Source organism: Gopherus evgoodei, chromosome 5 (genome assembly GCF_007399415.2).
Source record: "Gopherus evgoodei ecotype Sinaloan lineage chromosome 5, rGopEvg1_v1.p, whole genome shotgun sequence".
In the NCBI taxonomy this organism is placed as follows: Eukaryota; Metazoa; Chordata; order Testudines; family Testudinidae; genus Gopherus; species Gopherus evgoodei.
Genome location: NC_044326.1, coordinates 131,310,158 through 131,328,687, shown reverse-complemented (window position 1 = coordinate 131,328,687; position 18,530 = coordinate 131,310,158). Strand labels below are relative to the sequence as shown.

General features: G+C 45.6%; 1 protein-coding gene across 2 annotated transcripts; it reads left to right on the top strand.

Annotated features, from left to right (window-relative positions):
• The first annotated feature begins 343 nt into the window (after positions 1 to 343).
• On the top strand, positions 344 to 14,552 carry LOC115652235 (C-X-C motif chemokine 10-like). Of its 2 annotated transcripts, none has more exons than XM_030564024.1 (4): positions 344 to 421; positions 12,201 to 12,327; positions 12,944 to 13,033; positions 13,812 to 14,552. In XM_030564024.1, the coding sequence occupies exons 1-4, from the start codon at positions 361 to 363 to the stop codon at positions 13,846 to 13,848; spliced, it is 315 nt and encodes a 104-aa protein (XP_030419884.1). In that variant the 5' UTR covers positions 344 to 360; the 3' UTR covers positions 13,849 to 14,552. The 2 variants fall into 2 exon arrangements, with proteins under 2 accessions (XP_030419884.1, XP_030419883.1); XM_030564023.1 differs by lacking the exon at positions 344 to 421 and adding an exon at positions 10,721 to 11,060.
• The last annotated feature ends 3,978 nt before the right edge of the window (positions 14,553 to 18,530 follow it).

The window sequence follows — 18,530 nt, the reverse complement described above, 5'->3', positions numbered from 1 at the left end:
GGGTGCAGCATTAAATCGGTTTAACGCTGCTAAAATCGGTATAAACACATAGTGTAGACCAGGCCTAAGACTCACTGAAAGTGAAACCTAGTTTGAGTCCTTATGAGAAATCAGGAATTTCAATTAAAAAGGGAACAGCTGGCAAAGCAAAACAATTCTGTCACCTGCTGGGACTTTCCCATACAGCTTGAATAATCTCTAGATATTTTAGCTGTCTTGGCAATAATAAAGACCAATCAGCATGAAGGAGGGAAAAGGCTTAGTGTATAAATGTACACGGGGAAACACTTTCTCTTAGGCACTCCTCCATCTCTCCCAGACATCCAAGAATAATACAGAAGAACCTTCACTCTCATCATCATGAAGGGAACCTGGGCTGTTGTCCTTTGTTCACTGCTCTTGATTGCAGCTGAAATTCAAGGTAAGAGGCAGCAATATCACAAAAGACATGTAATACAGTGAGAAAGCCAGAGGCGTGAGTCACTGGAAAGCTGTGTAGTATAAATGCTTGGAAATTACTTTTGTGGGAAAAAAGTGATCTCAGTTCAGGGTTAGTGTTCTACTGCAGCGCGCAAACATCTGTCCTCTCTGCTTGTGTCTAGAAGGTGTGTGTTGTCCACACAGGACTCGGACGAATCAGCTTGTATTTAGCAGGGAAATGAATATGAGAGTTTTCGGCAGGCTTGAATTTGTGCCCAGATTGTCCCCTAGTTCATAAGGGTGTGAAATCAGCCTCAGTCTGTAATATTTTGTCTTGTTTTAATCACCGGAGGAAGATAGTTTGGGCCTGACCCAAAGCACATTCAGGTCAGTGGGAACTTTCCCACGGATTTTAATGGGTGTTGGATCAGACACTTTCTGAGCAACAATGATTTTAGTTTCAACTGCTCATTCACTCCCATCACTTTTACACTAGGGTGACTCTTGTTTTCCACTGACTCGTGTGAGAGCAGAATCAGGCCCTCTGACTTCAAAACTAATGAGATCAAGGCAAAAGAGTGTAGCACATTTTGTGACATTGTTCTAATGTAAATATGCTCATGGAAACATTGCAGGACAAATTACTCTGCAGCCCTGAGGATGAAATGGAGTGTTTTCAGCCTCTCCTCTACCAACTTACATACATTTTACTGAAGATCTCTCAGGTATCTAATATCGTTCTAATCTGTCTCTCCCCTGGACCCATTTCTTTTAGGGCAGTTGACCTATGGAAAAGGACGTTGCAGTTGCATAGACAAAGGTTCTGATTTCATTCAGCAAAAAGCCTTAGGAAAAATGGAAGTGATTCCCAAGAGCTCTTCCTGTGACCATGTTGAGATCACGTGAGTAATGACTTAACCACTCAGCTATCACCTCTCAGTGGGGCTGTTGTTGCAACAGCAGGAAATATGGGATTCCCCCCCTTTAATGTAACCCCACGTTCTGATGTCCATCTCCGTATTACGTAAAGCGAAGTGCAATGAGGCTAGAGACGAATGCCCAGATCATCAGCTGGTGTGATCAACACAGCTTCATAGACTTCCAAGGAAATACACCAACTGAGGACTAGCCTGGAGGGTGGGATTCTCCAGGGCTCGCTGCCTTGTTTAGTCATTGACCCTAGATCTGAGGAGGAGCATTTTCTGCACTCCCTTGGCACAGGGGTCAATGACTACAGGTTGTAGGGAATCAGGCCCTGAGGCTAGATGGGAACCTAGATCCCACTTGCTGGGTGCATAGAAATACATCAGGTAGATCCTTCTAATGTTTTAGCTGATTTGAGGTCTTTTGATTGTATATTCGCTCCCAGTTCATGGCGACAATGTAGCGTATCACTCAGCTCACCGAGGGCCAGACTCCTGCTATTCAGACCCTGATCTCAGATAATAAAGACAATGGTGACCTTTCCATAGTGTGGAAATATATTCTGTCTTTGGGGTGACCAGAGAGCAAATGTGAAAAATCAGGATGGGGGGCAGGGGTAATAGGTGCCTATTAAGAAAAAGCTCCAAAAATCAGGACTGTCCTTATAAAATCAGTACATCTGGTCACCCTATAACTGTTTTGCTTTGTTCATTTCAGTGCGACAATGAAGCCCACTGGAGAGCAAAGATGTTTGAATCCTAATTCCAAATGGGTACAGAAGATGGTGACAGCCCTCATCAAGAACAGGTAGGTTTCCCATCAGTCACGGGCTTAAGAGCTCACTTTATTCTTATATCTCAGTGAGATCCAACTTTGGGCTCCATTGATGGTCACTGCAGTCTCACAGCCTGTGCCTGAACCACTACTCAAAGCGTCCTCATGAACCTGCACTGCAACCCCAGAAAATGGCAGATTTCTTGGGAGACAGTATAAGCTATCTGGGGCATACAGAACACCCCTTGCAGCAATAGCCCCTGCTTCACGCAGAAGAGCAGGTCAAATTAACTGCATTGTTTCAAAGGGAAAAACAAGTTCGTTTAAATGGCCTATGTGTCTCAGACTCAGTACTACACTCACTTGTGCTGAATTTTGGGGCTCTTCACCCATGGGTGGATTTCAAGAGCTGGGAAGAATGGCTATCCTATTGAGAAATCACATAATCCCTTAGGACCAGATTGTGCCACATTTACCCTCACCGAGTAACACCTTACACCATAAGTAATCCTGTAGAAAGCAAAGGAGCTTTTCACAGTGTAAGGTGCCAATCAGCTTAACAGTGGCAGAATCTGGTCCTTTAAATTTAACCTACTGTTCTACCAAGTACTCGATGTCCTGATACTGATGTGACTTAACTGGTGTAAATCAGAGTAAGTCCAGTGGAGTGGCACAGCGTAAAGCTAGTGTGAGAGGAAAATCAGGCTCTTCTGATGTGAAATCCAGAAAGAAACATTCTAAATGAAAGGATAAAGTTCCCACTGTGTTTTACTTTGACAGGTCTTCACAAAGCACTCACCTGTAAAGGAGAAGAGCTAAAGATCACTTCAACAGCGCTTCAGTCTCCCTCTCCAATGAGAAATGAACTTGTCTGTTTCCTCCACCTGGCTCTACAGCTTTTAAAACACAAATGCTGCAGCTGAGGCAAGTTGTTCCCAACACAAAGTCGTTGCATTCATTAAGTAACATCTGGGTTGTGACATCTCAGCACTGTGATGGAACATCAGCCTGTCACGGCAGGACATGTAGTGAGGCCTCTGTAATCTCAGTAATCCTACTGGCAAACCAGTGACAGTAAAGGCCCAGTTTGTCTTTGGGGTCTCCGGGTGGCTGTAAGTGGTAATAGATTTATTCTGCTTATCTAATTAGCAAATAATTCTTTGAGCCACATGGACGGGTAATTATATTATTATAATCATAACTCGGAGATAAAAATATTCTCAGGTAACACATACTAAGAATTCCAAGTTATTTTTTTCTAGCTGGTTTGAGATTAATATAATTCTTAGATGTACATGTACTATGTTAGTTTATATAATATCACATATGATTGTTGTTCTAGGGTATGTGAAACATTTGCCTGTAGGCTTTATAAATAAAATTGAAGGATTATAATCTAAAGCAAACCACACTCTGTGTTTAACTGATGTATAAACATTTATTACATAGCTTAAATGCATCTGATCGTTATAAACCATAATATAACAAATGATTAATATAATATTCACAAACATTCCTTGTGTTAGACTTCTTCTTTTAAAGATAAACCAATTAAAGTGAATAAAAGACACTAAAAACTGTAACAGCTGCCTTGGAGTTTGTACTATATAATCATTCATCAGCTTAAATTTCATTCATAGTGCTAGGTATATTTACAGTTGAGTAACTCCATCTGAGAATAAATGCTAATATCCTACCATATTAATCTGATAAAAATACATGTATAGACAGCTCAATGCTTGTGTACATTAATTCACACTACAGTGAACCAATATGCAACCAATAGCACTTTCTCAAGTCCTCCTCCTACACCTCTAACACCAGAACTGCATCCCATCCCCACTCATCTACTTACCTTTCCGTGTCACCCCAAAGAAAACCCTGGAAGAATAGATAAGCATTGCAGCTTCTCCTGAAGGTCAAGTCAACATATCTGGTCTTTGGCAAAGCGGGGCGGGAAAGCCAGTTCCACACTGAAGGGCACCTCCCTGAAGAGGCTCTGGGCCTGATTCCCATTTACATGGCAGCTCTTTGCCTTGGTGTGGCAGCGCGAAGGGGCTGAGATGTGCGTCCCTGGTCTGACAGAAAGGAGCTGGTTCCAGAAGAGCAGCACAGGGGCCCAGACCCTCCAGAATATATAGGTGCCTAATTTCTACTGATTCCAGCGGGAACTAGGTGTGTGTCCAACACCTTAGGGGAACTGGGCCTGCCGGTCCCAGCTGGAATCCCCCCTCTGCTGGCCAGGGACAGCTCTTTCCCTTTAATACAATGAATTCCTATTAACTGGGAACACTTTAATGAAGCATTCTGCACCTATCACTGTGCCTGCCCCAAATAGCCCCATCTGTAGTGCTGGCCTTGCTGCCCAGCACCCTCAGCAGCACACAGATACTTCCCAGAGCTTTGAAAGGGGATGGTGCATGTCTGCAGGGCAGCAGAGATTAAAACACTGAGCAGAGCAATCAGGGCAGGCTTGTGGGATACTGGCAGAAGCCAGTTCTGTCGACAAAACAATCAGCAGTGTCTACACTGACTCTTTGTCGACAATAAAGGGAGGGGAAAAGACAGAAGTCTCTTGTAGGTTTGGAAGTTTTTTCTAGCCAAAACTGGACATTTTTCCCAGCAAAAGTCCCATTGTAGTGTGCACGCTCTTCAGGCTGGGCCCACAACATTTTGGCACCTGAGGCGGGGAGCTCAAATGCCGCCCCCATGGCCCCTTGCTTGGCCCAAAACTTTGAAAGGTCTCAATTCTGCCTTCTTCCTGTTCTACTCCTCTCATAGTACTGCTTTTCTACCTACCCAATAAAGGAGAACTAACAACTTAAAATGCCTTGTTCAAAAATTTTAAGTAATACTTAACTTTCAAATGCCTGAACAGCAAATGTAACTTTTCTTGTCTGCATCGTAAACACTGACATTTGTATCTGTTTGAATAATCAAAGTGGTGCTTTCCGTGCCTTTTTGCTTGCAAAGTTTTGAACTGCTGCCTGCTGAAGGTCCACAGTCTCGGCTAGCTCATGTTCTATTGAGATGATTGCAAGGCCAACCAGCCTCTCTTGCATCATTGTGGAGTGCAGAAATGTTTTTATTAACTTCAGCTTGGAGAAGCTGTGTTCTCCACTGGCAACTGTTACAGGAAGTGTTAGAAGTATGTGCAGAGCAACAAAAGCATTTGGGAAGAGGGTGGTCATCTTATTTGTGCACATATATTCCAGAACAGCCTTTGGAGTTGATCCTGCTGAAATGTATCTTGAAAGGGCTTTCAGTTCATCACCCAAATCACCCGCATCAATACTGTGCATGTCATCATGTATCAGCACTGTCTCTAGTGCCCTGCATTGCTGGTGTAGGTCTTCTTCAGGTATAGTGAGGAATTTTGGATTATCATACAACATCCCAAATATACTGATGTGTTCCTTGAGCTGCATGAAACATTCTTCAACCAACTGTATTGCACAATCTAGCACCTGGTTAAAGAATTCAACTTTTAATTGGTGTTTGGAGTCTCTTATAGGATTATTCCGTGCCTCGTAATCAAAATGTCTTCTTCGGTGATTCTTGTATTCTTGAATGGGCGGGAAAATAGCTTCAATGTGAAGTTCCTTTGCCAACTTCTATGCACTCTTCAGAATGTTCTGAAATCCCTCATCTGACCAGTAAGACTGTAGGTATGACTTTGCTTTGTCCAGTTGTTCCATTGCTCCAGATATATCAAGGTCAACACCTTGGAGTCTCTTGCATACAACCTTTATTTCAAACAGTTTGTCATGCCACAACACTAAGCCACACAGAAATTTGAAGGTATATATGTTTCTGGTGATTCCATTTCCCTCTGCCATTTTCCCATGAACAGTTTCTGTCATAGCATTATCCTCCATAATGGCAACTATGGCATCATCTATCTTCCCAATTTGGTGTTTGATAGGCTTTATCACCTACACTTGACTTTCCATTGTGTGGCACTCAGTGGTCAGTGTCAGAGAGGATGTTCCCAGATGTTGCTTCAAAATTTGCCATCGATGAGTTGATGCAGAGAAAAATGCATAGATGCTTTGAATTACATTAAAAAATTCAGCAGCCTCACTAGAAACTGATGCTGCCTCACTGACCACCAAGTTCAATGAATGAGAACTGCATGGGACAAAAAAAAAACTCGAGGGTTTAACTCTCAGATCTGTGTCTGCACTCCTCTGTTCTTTCCTCTCGTGTTGGCACCATTATCGTAGCCCTGATCTCTCATGTCAGCTATTGCAATTCCCGTATCTTCCAGCTTTTTAAGAAGTACATTTGTCATACCAGCTCCTGTAGTATCATCAATGTCAATACATTCTAGAAAATGCTCTCTGACAGTCACCATTACAGGGACATTTTCACTAGGTTCTGTTCTTGTTACAGTGCTAATAAGCTATGGTCACATAAACACCACCCTATACGGGACACCGACTGACTGCTATACTTACCTACATGCCCCCAGCTTTCATCCAGATCACATCACACAATCCATTGTCTACAGCCAAGCTGTAAGATACAACCACATTTGCTCCGATACCTCAGACAGAGACAAACACCTACAGGATCTCTATCAAGTGTTCTTAAAACTACAATACCCCCCGGTGAAGTGAAGAAACAGATTGACAGAGCCAGAAGGGTACCCAGAAGTCACCTGCTACAAGACAGGACCAACAAAGAAAGTAACAGAATGCCACTAGCCATCACCTACAGCCAGTGATGAGCTGCCAAAATCTTAACAACTGGTTCCCTACAGGGTCTTCAGTGGCACTTCGGCAGCGGCTCCTTCAGTGCTGCTGAAGACCCGGAGCGAGTGAAGGACCCACCGCCAAAGTGCCGCCAAAGACTCGGAGCGCCGCTCAGTGAGTACAGGCCCACATGTTTTATTAAGTGGTTTTTTTCAGTAATCCCTGCCGGGCCTCCGTCAAAACTGTTTGAATCGGGCCCCGCACTTCCTAAAACTGGCGCTGCACATCGGGGTTGCAAAATTGTACTGGGGGCCGGGTAGGGAAGGCTGTGCCTCCCAAAACAGTCTGACCCCTCCATCCGACCCCCACTCATGTCCTGCCCTCCACTGCCCTCCTCAGAACCTGCAAGGGCCGCAAGCAACCCATTACCTCCCCCGCTCCTTGTCCCCTGACCACCGCGTCCCGAGACCCCCCACCCTAACTGCCCCAGAACTCCTCCCCACCTCCTACCCAATTCACCCCGCTTCCTGTCCCCTGACTCCCCTGACCCCATCCACTACCACCCCGACAGACCCCCGGAACTCATGCGTACCCGAACCCTCTTCGTTCCCCATCCCGACCTCCCCCCCAGAACCTCCGCCCCCTCCAACTGCTCCTTGCCTGGCCCCTGCCTTATCCAACCCCTCCTTCAAGCCCCGGCCCGGCCACCTTACCATGCTGCTCAGGGCAGCGTGTAAGGATGTGGCGCGGGCCGCTGGAGCTCGCAGCCCCCACTTTACCTTGCTCCTCAAAGCGGCAGGAACTGCAGAGCTGCCCAGAGCGCTGGCGCCGGTGATTCGGCACGCTGTGGCTCTGTGAGGAGAGGGGAAGTGGGGGAGAGGCCAGGGGAGCCTCCCCAGCTGGGAGCTTAGGCCGGGGACAGAATGGGCCCATGGACAGGAGTTGTTTGCCCACCCCTTTAACAGCCAGTTCTACACCGGCTTCTAAATTTAACCACCAGTTTTTGCGAACCGGTGGGAACTGGTTCCAGCTCACCACTGCCTACAGCCCCCAACTAAAACCTCTCCAGCTCATCAACAAGGATCTACAACCTCTCCTGAAGGATGATCCCTCACTCTCACAGACCTTGGGAGACAGGCCAGACCTTGCTTACAGACAGTCCCCCCAACGTGAAGCAAATACTCACCAGCAACTACACACCACACAACAAAAACACTAACCCAGGAACCAAACCCTGGTGCCAACTCTGTCCACATATCTATTCAAGGGACACCATCATAGGACCTAACCATATCAGCCACAGCATCTGGGACTCATTCACCTGCACATCTAGCAATGTGATATATGCCATCATGTGCCAGCAGTGCCCCTTTGCCATGTACATTGGCCAAACTGGACAGTCTCTATGCAAAAGAATAAATGGACACAAATCAGACATCAGGAATCATAACATTCAAAAACCAGTAGGAGAGCACTTCAATCTCCCTGGTCACTCAATAACACACCGAAAAGTGGTAATTCTTCAACAAAAACACTTCAAAAACAGACTCCAATGTGAAACTGCAGAACTGGAATTAATTTGCAAACTGCACACCATCAGATTAGGCCTGAATAAAGACTGGGAGTGGTTGGGTCATTACAAAACATAAACCTAATTTCCCCAATACTAATTTCCCCCTACTGTTACTCACACATTCTTGTCAACGGTCTGAAAGGGGCCACTCTCATTACTACTTCAAAAGTTATATTTCCTCCCTTGGTATTCTGCTGTTAAGTGAATTATCTCATTAGACTGACCTCACACTTGGTAAGGCAACTCCCATCCTTTCATGTATTTATACCTGCTCCTATATTTTCCACTCCATGCATCTGATGAAGTGAGTTTTTGCTCACGAAAACTTATGCCTAAATAAATTTGTTAGTCCCTTAGGTGCCAGAAGGACTCCTAGTTGTTCTAGCCCAAAAGGAATTACTTTGAGGAAGTTCTATGGTTTGCATGATAAAAGTCAGATTAGGGCCTGGTCTACACTTAAAGTTTAGGTCGGCATGGCTACATTGCTCAGGGAGGTGGATTTTTCACACATTTGAGTCATATGGCTATGATGACTTAACCCCCTGTGTAGGTGCAGCTAGGCTGACAGAAGAATGCTTCTGTTGACCTAGCTACAGCCCGCTTGGAGAGGTGGAGCTCCTACAGTGATGTCATGGTGGCCTGCATCTAGACTATGGGGTTATTGCAGTGTAGCTACAGCACCGTAGCTATGCTGCTTTAATCCCATATCGGAGATGTGGCCTAGATGGTCCCTTTTGGCCTTGGAATCGATGACTCTTATCACACAAGAAATACTCAGTCCTTCAACATGCAGAATATCATTCGAGGTTAAAGGATTTTTCCATTTTAGGTCATTATTTTCTAGCACAATGTCTTTTTTTACACCACAGTTCTTTTGTATTAATGGCAGGAAGCTCCACTGCCCTTTCAGTTTCCTAATTGCTTGTTATCTATTTGGCGTGCCACTCTAATACAGAATTTTTAGTTTATTTTAGTTAGAGTAGAAATCCCCAGATATGCTGTATCACATCAGTTGGTTTCCCACTGATGCAAATAAGACTTAGATATGTGCTCACAGTGTGTTCCTGATTAGGGGCCTGTGAAAGGGTCAGCTGGTGCCTCCTTATAGCCAGGTGTGGTGTAGCAGCTCTCTCTTCACTGGGTGTGTGTGTGTCTCCTGCTGGTGGCTGTGCCGCCTGTGTGGGAGTGTGCCTCTTCCAGTGATGTGGCTCTCCAGCCAGGTCCCTTCAAATGTAACACTTCTTTATGTCTTAGAGTTCAGAACTATAACACACAAGAACTCCAAAACAGAAGGAGACAAAGCAGGCTGCTCCCTAAAGCAGCGAGGAACAACTCACCCTATCTTACTACAGGCCTTTCTGACTGCAAACTCACTGCTGCTAGCGTTAGGCCCAGTTCACACACTACATTACAGAACCCTCTAGCCTGGTAGTAGGACCAGGGGAACCACCCCCTCCCTGAAATTTAAAGTTATAACCTACAATATTAAACACAGTTTTAATATACCACAATTTGGACCTCACTGAACCTCTGTCATTCCTTCATATTTATATGTTGTGAAAGAGCACACAACAATTGCTAAAGACTAGAATCCAGGGCCCATACTCACACTACAAAGCACCACACTACTTGTGCAGTATCACTGAAAATATTGCCTTGTAAATTAAACTAAGTAGAGAGTATACAGTCAAGGTGGAGAAGTCACAAAAGGCAATAGTCCTGTAGGATTTTTGTCTTTGCCGACTGTTCCTTTTTTTCATTTAAACACCTCTTTTCTCATGGGGACACTAAGTAGGTTTCACTTCCTGTGACTCTTAGGAAATGATCAGCCTGCACCTGGGATGTGTGCAGGGAGCTGTCTGGGAGATCTCACAAGAGAAACTAACTCATGGGGATTTCTTAAAGTTAAAGCCCCCCAAAATATATCAGGGGTGGGACAGAGAAAACAGAGTCAGATTATTTCAACCCCAGTCCCTTAATCCTAAATGTGAGTTGACTCAGCTTTGGGGTTTTTAAATATTAACAGAAATACTGCACTTGTTTTCTATTAGTACGGCCTTCACACTTGCATAGAATTTGTAGTGAACATTTTGGTCCATGTTTCCAAGCAGATTCCTAGGAGATATGAGAAAACAGGGCACCCTTAATGGAGGGACAGGAGCTGAGATAACTTGACTCCCTTCCCCCGACTCCTCACCCCATACAATGTTTATTTGTGGTTTTCACTTCAAGAATTACCGCTGTGTTATTGTTGCCTAGGAGAGCAAAAAGGCAGCTCCTCTCCATGCACACACAGAGGGGTGCGTCAATCACTTCCTAACACTCACTGAAAGTGAAACCTAGTTTGAGTCCTTATGAGAAATCAGGAATTTCAATTAAAAGGGAACAGCTGGCAAAGCAAAACAATTCTGTCACCTGCTGGGACTTCCCCATACAGCTTGAATAATCTCTGGTTATTTTAGCTGTGATGGCAGTAATCAAGACCAATCAGCATGAAGGAGGGAAAAGGCTTAGTGTATAAATATACACTGGGAAACACTTTCTCTTAGGCACTCCTCCATCTCTCCCAGACATCCAAGAATAATACAGAAGAACCTTCACTCTCATCACCATGAAGGGAACCTGGGCTGTCGTCCTTTGTTCATTGCTCCTGATTGCAGCTGAAATTCAAGGTAAGAGGCAGCAACAGGACCTCCCAGAGGATTCCGGGGGCCTGGGGTCTTTGGTGGTGACGAGTCCCTTTTCGGCAGGAATTTGGCAGTGGGGGGTCCTTCCGCCACGGAGTGGAAGGCCCTCCACCGGCGAAGACCAGGTGCAGAAGAAGCTCAAGGGGCCCAGGCCCTGAGAGAGTTTTCCGGGCCCCCCGGAGTGAGTGAAGGACCCCGCTCCAGGGGCCCCGAAAAACTCTCGTGGGGGCCCCTGCAGGGCCCGGGGCCTGGGGCAAATTGCCCCTCTTGCCCCCCTTGGGCGGCCCTAGGCAGGAATATCACAAAAGACGTGTAATACAGCGAGAAAGCCAGAGGCATGAGTCACTGGAAAGCTGTGTAGAATAAATGCTTGGAAATTACTTTTGTTGGAAAAAAGTGATTTTTGTTCAGGGTTTATGTTCTACTGCTGCTCGCAAACATCTGTCCTCTCTGCTTGTGTCTAGAAGGTGTGTGTTGTCCACACAGGACTCAGACTGATCAGCTTGTATTTAGCAGGGAAATATGAGAGTTTTCAGCAGGCTTGGATTTGTGCCCAGACTGAACCCTAGTTTCTAAGGGTGTGAAATCAGCCTCAGTCTATCAAATTCTGTCTTGTTTTAATCACCGGAGGAAGACGGTTTGAGCCTGATCCAAAGCACATTCAAGTTAGTGGGAACTTTCCCACTGATTTTACTGGGTGTTGGATCAGACACTTTGTGAGCAACAATGATTTTAGTTCCAACTGCTCATTCCCTCTCGTCACATTTACACCAGGGCAACTCCTATTTTCCATTGACTCGTGTGAGAGCAGAATCAGGCCCTCTGACTTCCAAAAGAGACTGATAACAGAAAAGAAATTCTCAGCTCTGGAAGAAAGAGGTTCAGAAGGGCCTAGTGTAAACAAACGAATGGAGATCAAGGCAAAAGAGTGTAGCGCTTTTTGTGACTTTGTCCTAATGTAAATATGAACGTGGTAATATTGCAGGTCAAATTACTCTGCAGCTCTGAGGTTGAAATGGAGTGTTTCCAACCTCTCCTCTACCGACTTAAATATACTTTACTGAAGACATCTCAGGTATCTAATATCATTCTAATCTCTCTCTCTCCTGGGCTCATTTCTTTTAGGACAGTTGACCTCTGGAAAAGGACGTTGCAGCTGCATAGACAAAGGTTCTGATTTCATTCAGCAAAAAGCCTTAGGAAAAATAGAAGTGATTCCCAAGAGCTCTTCCTGTGACCATGTTGAGATCATGTGAGTAATGACTTAATCACTCAACTATCACCACTCAGTGGGGCTGTTGTTGCAATGGCAGAAAATATGGGGATTCCTCCTCCCCCTTTAACGTAACCCCACATTCTGATGTCCATCTCCGTATTATAAATAAAGCGAAGTGCAATGAGGCTAGAGACAAATGCCCAGATCATCAGCTGGTGTGATCGACACAGCTTCATAGACTCCCATGGAAATACACCAGCTGAGGACTAGCCTGGAGGGTGGGATTCTCCAGGGCTCGCTGCTTTGTTTAGTCATTGACCCCAGATCTGAGGAGGAGCATATTCTGCACTCCCTTGGCACAGGGATCAATGACTACACAGGTTGTAGGGAATCAGGTCTTGAGGCTAGATGAGAACCTAGATCCCACTTGCTGGGTACATAGAAATACATCAGGTAGATCATTCAAATGCTTTAGCTGATTTGAGGTCGTTTGATTTTATATTTGTTCCCAGCTCATGGCAACAATGTAGCGTATCATTCAGCTCACCAAGAGCCGGACTCCTGCTATTTAGACCCTGATCCCAGATGACAAAGACAATGGTGACCTTTCCATTGTATGGAAATGAATTCTGTTTTGCTTTGTTCATTTCAGTGCGACTTTGAAGCCCACTGGAGAGCAAAAATGCTTGAACCCTAATTCCAAATGGGTTCGGAAGATGGTGACAGCCCTCGTCAAGAAAAGGTAGGTTTCCCATCCGTCTGCAGGGAAAACTCTCATGGGCTTAAGAGCTCGCTTTATTCTTACACATCCTTGAGGTCGAACTTTGGGCTCAGTCAATGGTCTCTGCAGTCTCATAGCCTGTGGCTAAACCACTGCTCACAGCGTCCTCCGAAACCTGCATTGCAACACCAGAAAATGGCAGATTTCTTGGGAGACAGTATAAGTTATCTGGGGTATACAGAACTCCCCATTTCAGCAATACCCCCTGCTTCACGCAGAAGATCAGGTCAAATGCATTGCAGAGTTTCAAAGGGAAAAACAAGTTGGTTTAAACAGCCTGTGTGTCTCAGACTCAGGACTAAACTGACTTGTGCTTAATTTTGGGGATCTTTACTCATGTGTGGACTTCAAAAGCTGGGAAGAATGGCCATCCATGATGCCTATTGAGAAATCACATAATCTTTTAGGACCAGACTGTGCCACATTTACCCTCGCTGAGTAACACCTTACTCCACAAGTAATCTGATAGAACGCAACGGGACTATTCACAGAGTAAGGTGCCAAGCAGCTTAACAGTGGCATGGCAGAATCTGGTCCTTTGAATTTAATCTACTGTTCTACCAAGTACTCGATGGCTGTGGTTCGGATGTGACTTAAACTGGTGTAAATCAGAGTAAGTCCAGTGGAGTGGCACAGCGTAAAGCTAGTGTGAGAGGAAAATCAAGCTCTTCTGTATGTGAAATCCAGAAAGAAACATTCTAATGAAAGGATAAAGTTCCCACTGTGTTTATTTTAACAGGTCTTCACAAAGCACTCACCGAATGGAGAAGAGCTAAAGATCACTTCTACAGCACTTCAGTCTCCCTCTCCAATGAGCAATGAACTTGTCTGTTTCCTCCACCTAGCTCTACAGCTTTTAAAACACAAATGCTGCAGCTGAGGCAAGTTGTTCCCAACACAAATTCGTTGCATCCATTAAGGTAACATCTGGGTATGACATCATCTCAGCACTGTGATGGAACATGAGCCTGTCACGGCAGGACATGTAGTGAGGCATCTGTAACCTCAGTAATCCTACTGGCAAACCAGTGACAGTAAAGGCCCAGTTTGTCTTTGGGGTCTCCGGGTGGCTATAAGTGGATTCTGCTTAACTAATTAGCAAATATTTCTTTGAGTCACATGGATGGGTTATTATATTATTATAATAATCATAACTTAGAGATAAAAATATTCTCAGGTAACACACACTAAGAATTCCAGATTAGTTTTTCTAGCAGGTCTGAAATTAATGTAATTCCTATATATACATGTACTATGTTAATTTGTATAATATCACATATAATTGTTGTACTAGGGTATGTGAAACATTTGCCTGTAGGCTTTATAAATAAAATTGAAGAAGGTTTATAATCTAAAGCGAACCACACTCTGTGTTTAACTGATATGTAAACAATTTATTACATAGATTAAATGCATCTGATCATTAAGAAATGTAATATAACAAATGACTGTAATAGAATATTCACAAACATTCCTTGTGTTAGACTTCTCCTTTTAAAGATAAACAAATTAAAGTGAATAAAAGACACTGAAACTGTAACAGTTGCCTTGGAGTTTGTACTACGTAATCATTCATCAGCTGATATTTCATTAATTGTGGTAGATATATTTACAGTTGACTAACTACATCTGAGGATTAATGCTAATATCCTACCATATTAATTTGGAAAAAATACACATATAGAAAGCTCAATGCTTGCGTACATTAATGTGCACTATAGTGAACCAATATGCAACCAATAGTACTTTCTCAAGTCCTCCTCCTCCACCTCTAATTCCAGAACTGCATCCCATCCCCACTCATCTACTTTCCTTTCCGTGTCGCCCCAAAGAAAACCCTGGAAGAATAGATAAGCATTGCAGCTTCTCCTGAAGGTCAAGTCAACACATTTGTTTTTTGGCAAAGCGAGGCGGGAAAGCTAGTGCCACACTGAAGGGCACCTCCCTGAAGAGGCTCTGGGCCTGATTCCCGTATACATGGCGGCTCTTTGCCTTGCTGTGGCAGCACGAAGGGGCTGAGACGTGTGTCCCTGGTCTGTGACAGAAAGGAGCTGGTCCCAGAAGAGTAGGACAGGGGCCCAGACTTTCCAGAGTATGTAGGTACCTAATTCCTACTGATTCCAGCAGGAATTAGGTGCCCAACACCTTAGGGGAACTGGGCCTGCCAGTCCCAGCTGGAATCCCCGCTCCGCTGGCCAGGGACAGCTCTTTTCCTTTAATACAACGAATTCCTATTAACTGGGAAGACTTCAATGAAGCATTCTGCACCTATCACTGTGCCTGCCCCAACAAGCCCCATCTCTAGTGCTGGCCTTGCTGCCCAGCACCCTCAGCAGCACACAGATACTTCCCAGAGCTTTGAAAGGGGATGGTGCATGTCTGCAGGGCAGCAGAGATCAAAACACTGAGCAGAGCAATCAGGGCAGGCGGAAGCCAGTTCTGTCAACAAAACAATCAGCAGTGTCTACACTGGCTCTTTGTCGACAATGAAGGGAAGAGAAAAGACAAAAGTCTCTCGTAGGGGTGGAAGGTTCTCACCAAAACTGGGCATTTTTCCTGACAAAAGTCCCATTATAGTATGTACGCTCTTGCTGTTTTGTGGCCAAAAGGCAGTTTTTGGAGACAAAACTTGGTAGTGTAGACAAGGCCTAAACTGACAAACTAAATTGGAAAAAGGCACTCTTAATCTTGGATTAGTGTGCCTACACAGGGATTTATACCAGTATAACTACGGTAGTATAAATATCCTAGTATAATTATGCCACTAAATGCCCTACATAGACAAGCCCATACTCACTTCTTCTAAACATGTTGGTCTCGTACAGATCTTTATACCAAGCTTAGTACTGGGGTACAACACGATCCAGTGGCTGGAAACTGAAGCTAGACAAATTCAGACTGGAAATAAAGTATAATTTTTTAACAGTGAGGGTAATTAACCATTGAATCAATCCAGCCTGGCCCTACAGCAAATAGCAACCCAGGCGAGGAGATCTTCAGTTCCCCCCATTTGTTAAAGTTTCAAACACCTTATTTTTTATTGCATTTGTAGCCCATTTCATGACTTTGATGCATGATTTATCCCTGTCATATAAGATGATAAATTTGCATGCTAGGATCTGTACAATAAAAATAGCACCTCAAGCCTCGCGCCTCAAACTCCGGCACCCCAGGCTGTCGTATCGGTTGCCTGCCTTAAATCTGGGCCTGGAAACAATTTTCCAAATGTTGTGGTGGATTCTCCATCACTGTCAATTTTCAGACCACGATTGGATTTTTCTCTGAAAGAGATACTGGGGAAGTTCTGGGGAAGTTCTATGGCCTGTGTGATACAAGTCAGACTGGGGCCTGGTCTACACTTAAAGTTTAGGTCAGCATGGCTACATTGCTCAGGTGGGTGGATTTCTCACATACCTGAGTCATGTGGCTATGTTGACCGAACTCCCCGTGTAGGTGTAGCTAGACTGACAGAAGAATGCTTCTGTTGACCTAGCTACCGCCTGCTTGGAGAGGTGCAGCAGGGGTGGGCAATCTTTTTTGCCCGAAGGCCACATCGGGGTTGCAAAACGGTATGGAGGGCTGGGTAGGGAAGGCTGTGCCTCCCCAAACAGCCTGGCCCCCAACTCCCTATCTGCCCCCTCCCACTTCCTGCCCCCTAACTGCCTCCCTCAGAACCACCGACCCATCCAACCCCCCTGCTCCTTGTCCCCTGACTGTCCCCTCCTGGGACTCCCACCCCTAACATCCCCCCAGGACCCCACCCCTATACAACCCCGCCTGCTCCCTGTCCCCTAACTGCCCTGACCCCTTTCCATAGCCCTGCCCTGACGGGGCCCCCAGAACTCCCATGCCTATCCAACCCCCCTGCTCCCCATCCCCTGACTGGCCCCCCAGGACTCCCACCCCATATCCAACCCCCACATCTCCTTGTCCCATGACTGCCCTGACCCCTATCCACACTCCCATCCACTGACAGGCCCCCCCCCCAGAACTCCCATGCTTACCCAACCCCCGCTTTCCCTGTCTCCTGACTGCCTCACCCCCAGAATCTTCACCCCATCCAACCGCCCCCGCTTCTTGTCCCCTGAATGTCCCTCGGAACCCGCCGCCCCTTATCCGATCCCCTGACTCCCTTAGTATGCCGCTCAGAGCAGCAGGACTGGCTTATTGGAAAGCCTGGGAGGAAGGCGGGCACAAGTTGTGCTGACTACATGGTGGCATGGCTGTGGGACAGGGGGGACAGCAGGGGAGGGGTTGGAGGTAGCCTCCCTGGCTGGGAGCTCAGGGGTTGGGCAGGACGGTCCCAAGGGCCGGATGTGGCCTGCGGGCCGTAGTTTGCCCACATCTGTCCTACAGTGATGTCACGGTGGCCTGCATCTATACTATGGGGTTATTGTAGCATAGCTACAGCACTGTAGCTATGCTGTTATAGTTTCATATCACAGACATGTCCCAGATCATCACAATGGTCCCTTTTAGCCTTGGAATCGATGACTCTTCTCACACAATACTCAGCCCTTCAAGTTGCAGAATATCATTTGAGGCTAAAGGATTCTTCCATTTTAGTTCATTATTTTCTAGCACAATGTTTTTTTTACACCACAGTTCTTTTGTATTAATAGCAGGAAGCTTCACTGCCCTTTTGGTCTCCCAGTTTCTTATCTGTTTGGCATGCCACTCTAATACAGAATTCTTAGTTTATTTTAGCTAGAGTAGAAACCCCCAGATATGCTGTAACATATCAGTTGGTTTCCCACTGATGCAAATAAGACTTAGATATGTGCTCACAGTGTTTTCCTGATTAGGGGCCTGTGAAGGGGTCAGCTGGTGTCTCCTGATAGCCAGGTGTGGTGTAGCAACTCTCTCTTCACTGGGTGTGTGTGTGTCTCCTGCTGGTGGCTGTTCTGCCTGTGTGGTAGTCTCCCTCTTCCAGTGATGTGGCCCTCCAGCCAGGTCCCTTCAAATGTAACACTTCTTTATGTCTTAGAGTTCAGAACTATAACACACAAGAACCCTGTAGTGGGTTTTGTACCTCGTCAACCCCTTTGATTCAAGGAGGGTGAGGTTAACCCCTCCTCCCTGCATCTACATCAGTCTTACTACCTCCCCGGTAGTCAGGGCTGTATGGCCCAATGGCCAGAGTCCCTCTAAATCCGCTTCCCCTGGTAGGAAAGCATGGCCTAGTGGCCGGAGTCCCTATAGTGTGCTCCTAAAGCAGTGGGGCCTAATGGCCAGAGTCTCTCTGCACTTTCTTCCCTTGGCAGGATAGCACAGCCTAGCAGCTGGAGTCTCTATAGTGTGTTCCTAAAGGAGCATAGCCTAGTGGCCAGAGTCTGTCTGCCCTTCTTTCCCCTGACAGGGTAGCGCGGCCTAGTGGCCAGAGTCTCTATAGTGTGCTCCTAAAGCATCATGGCCTAATGGCCAGAATCTCTCTAAATTCTCTTCCCCTCAGGGGATA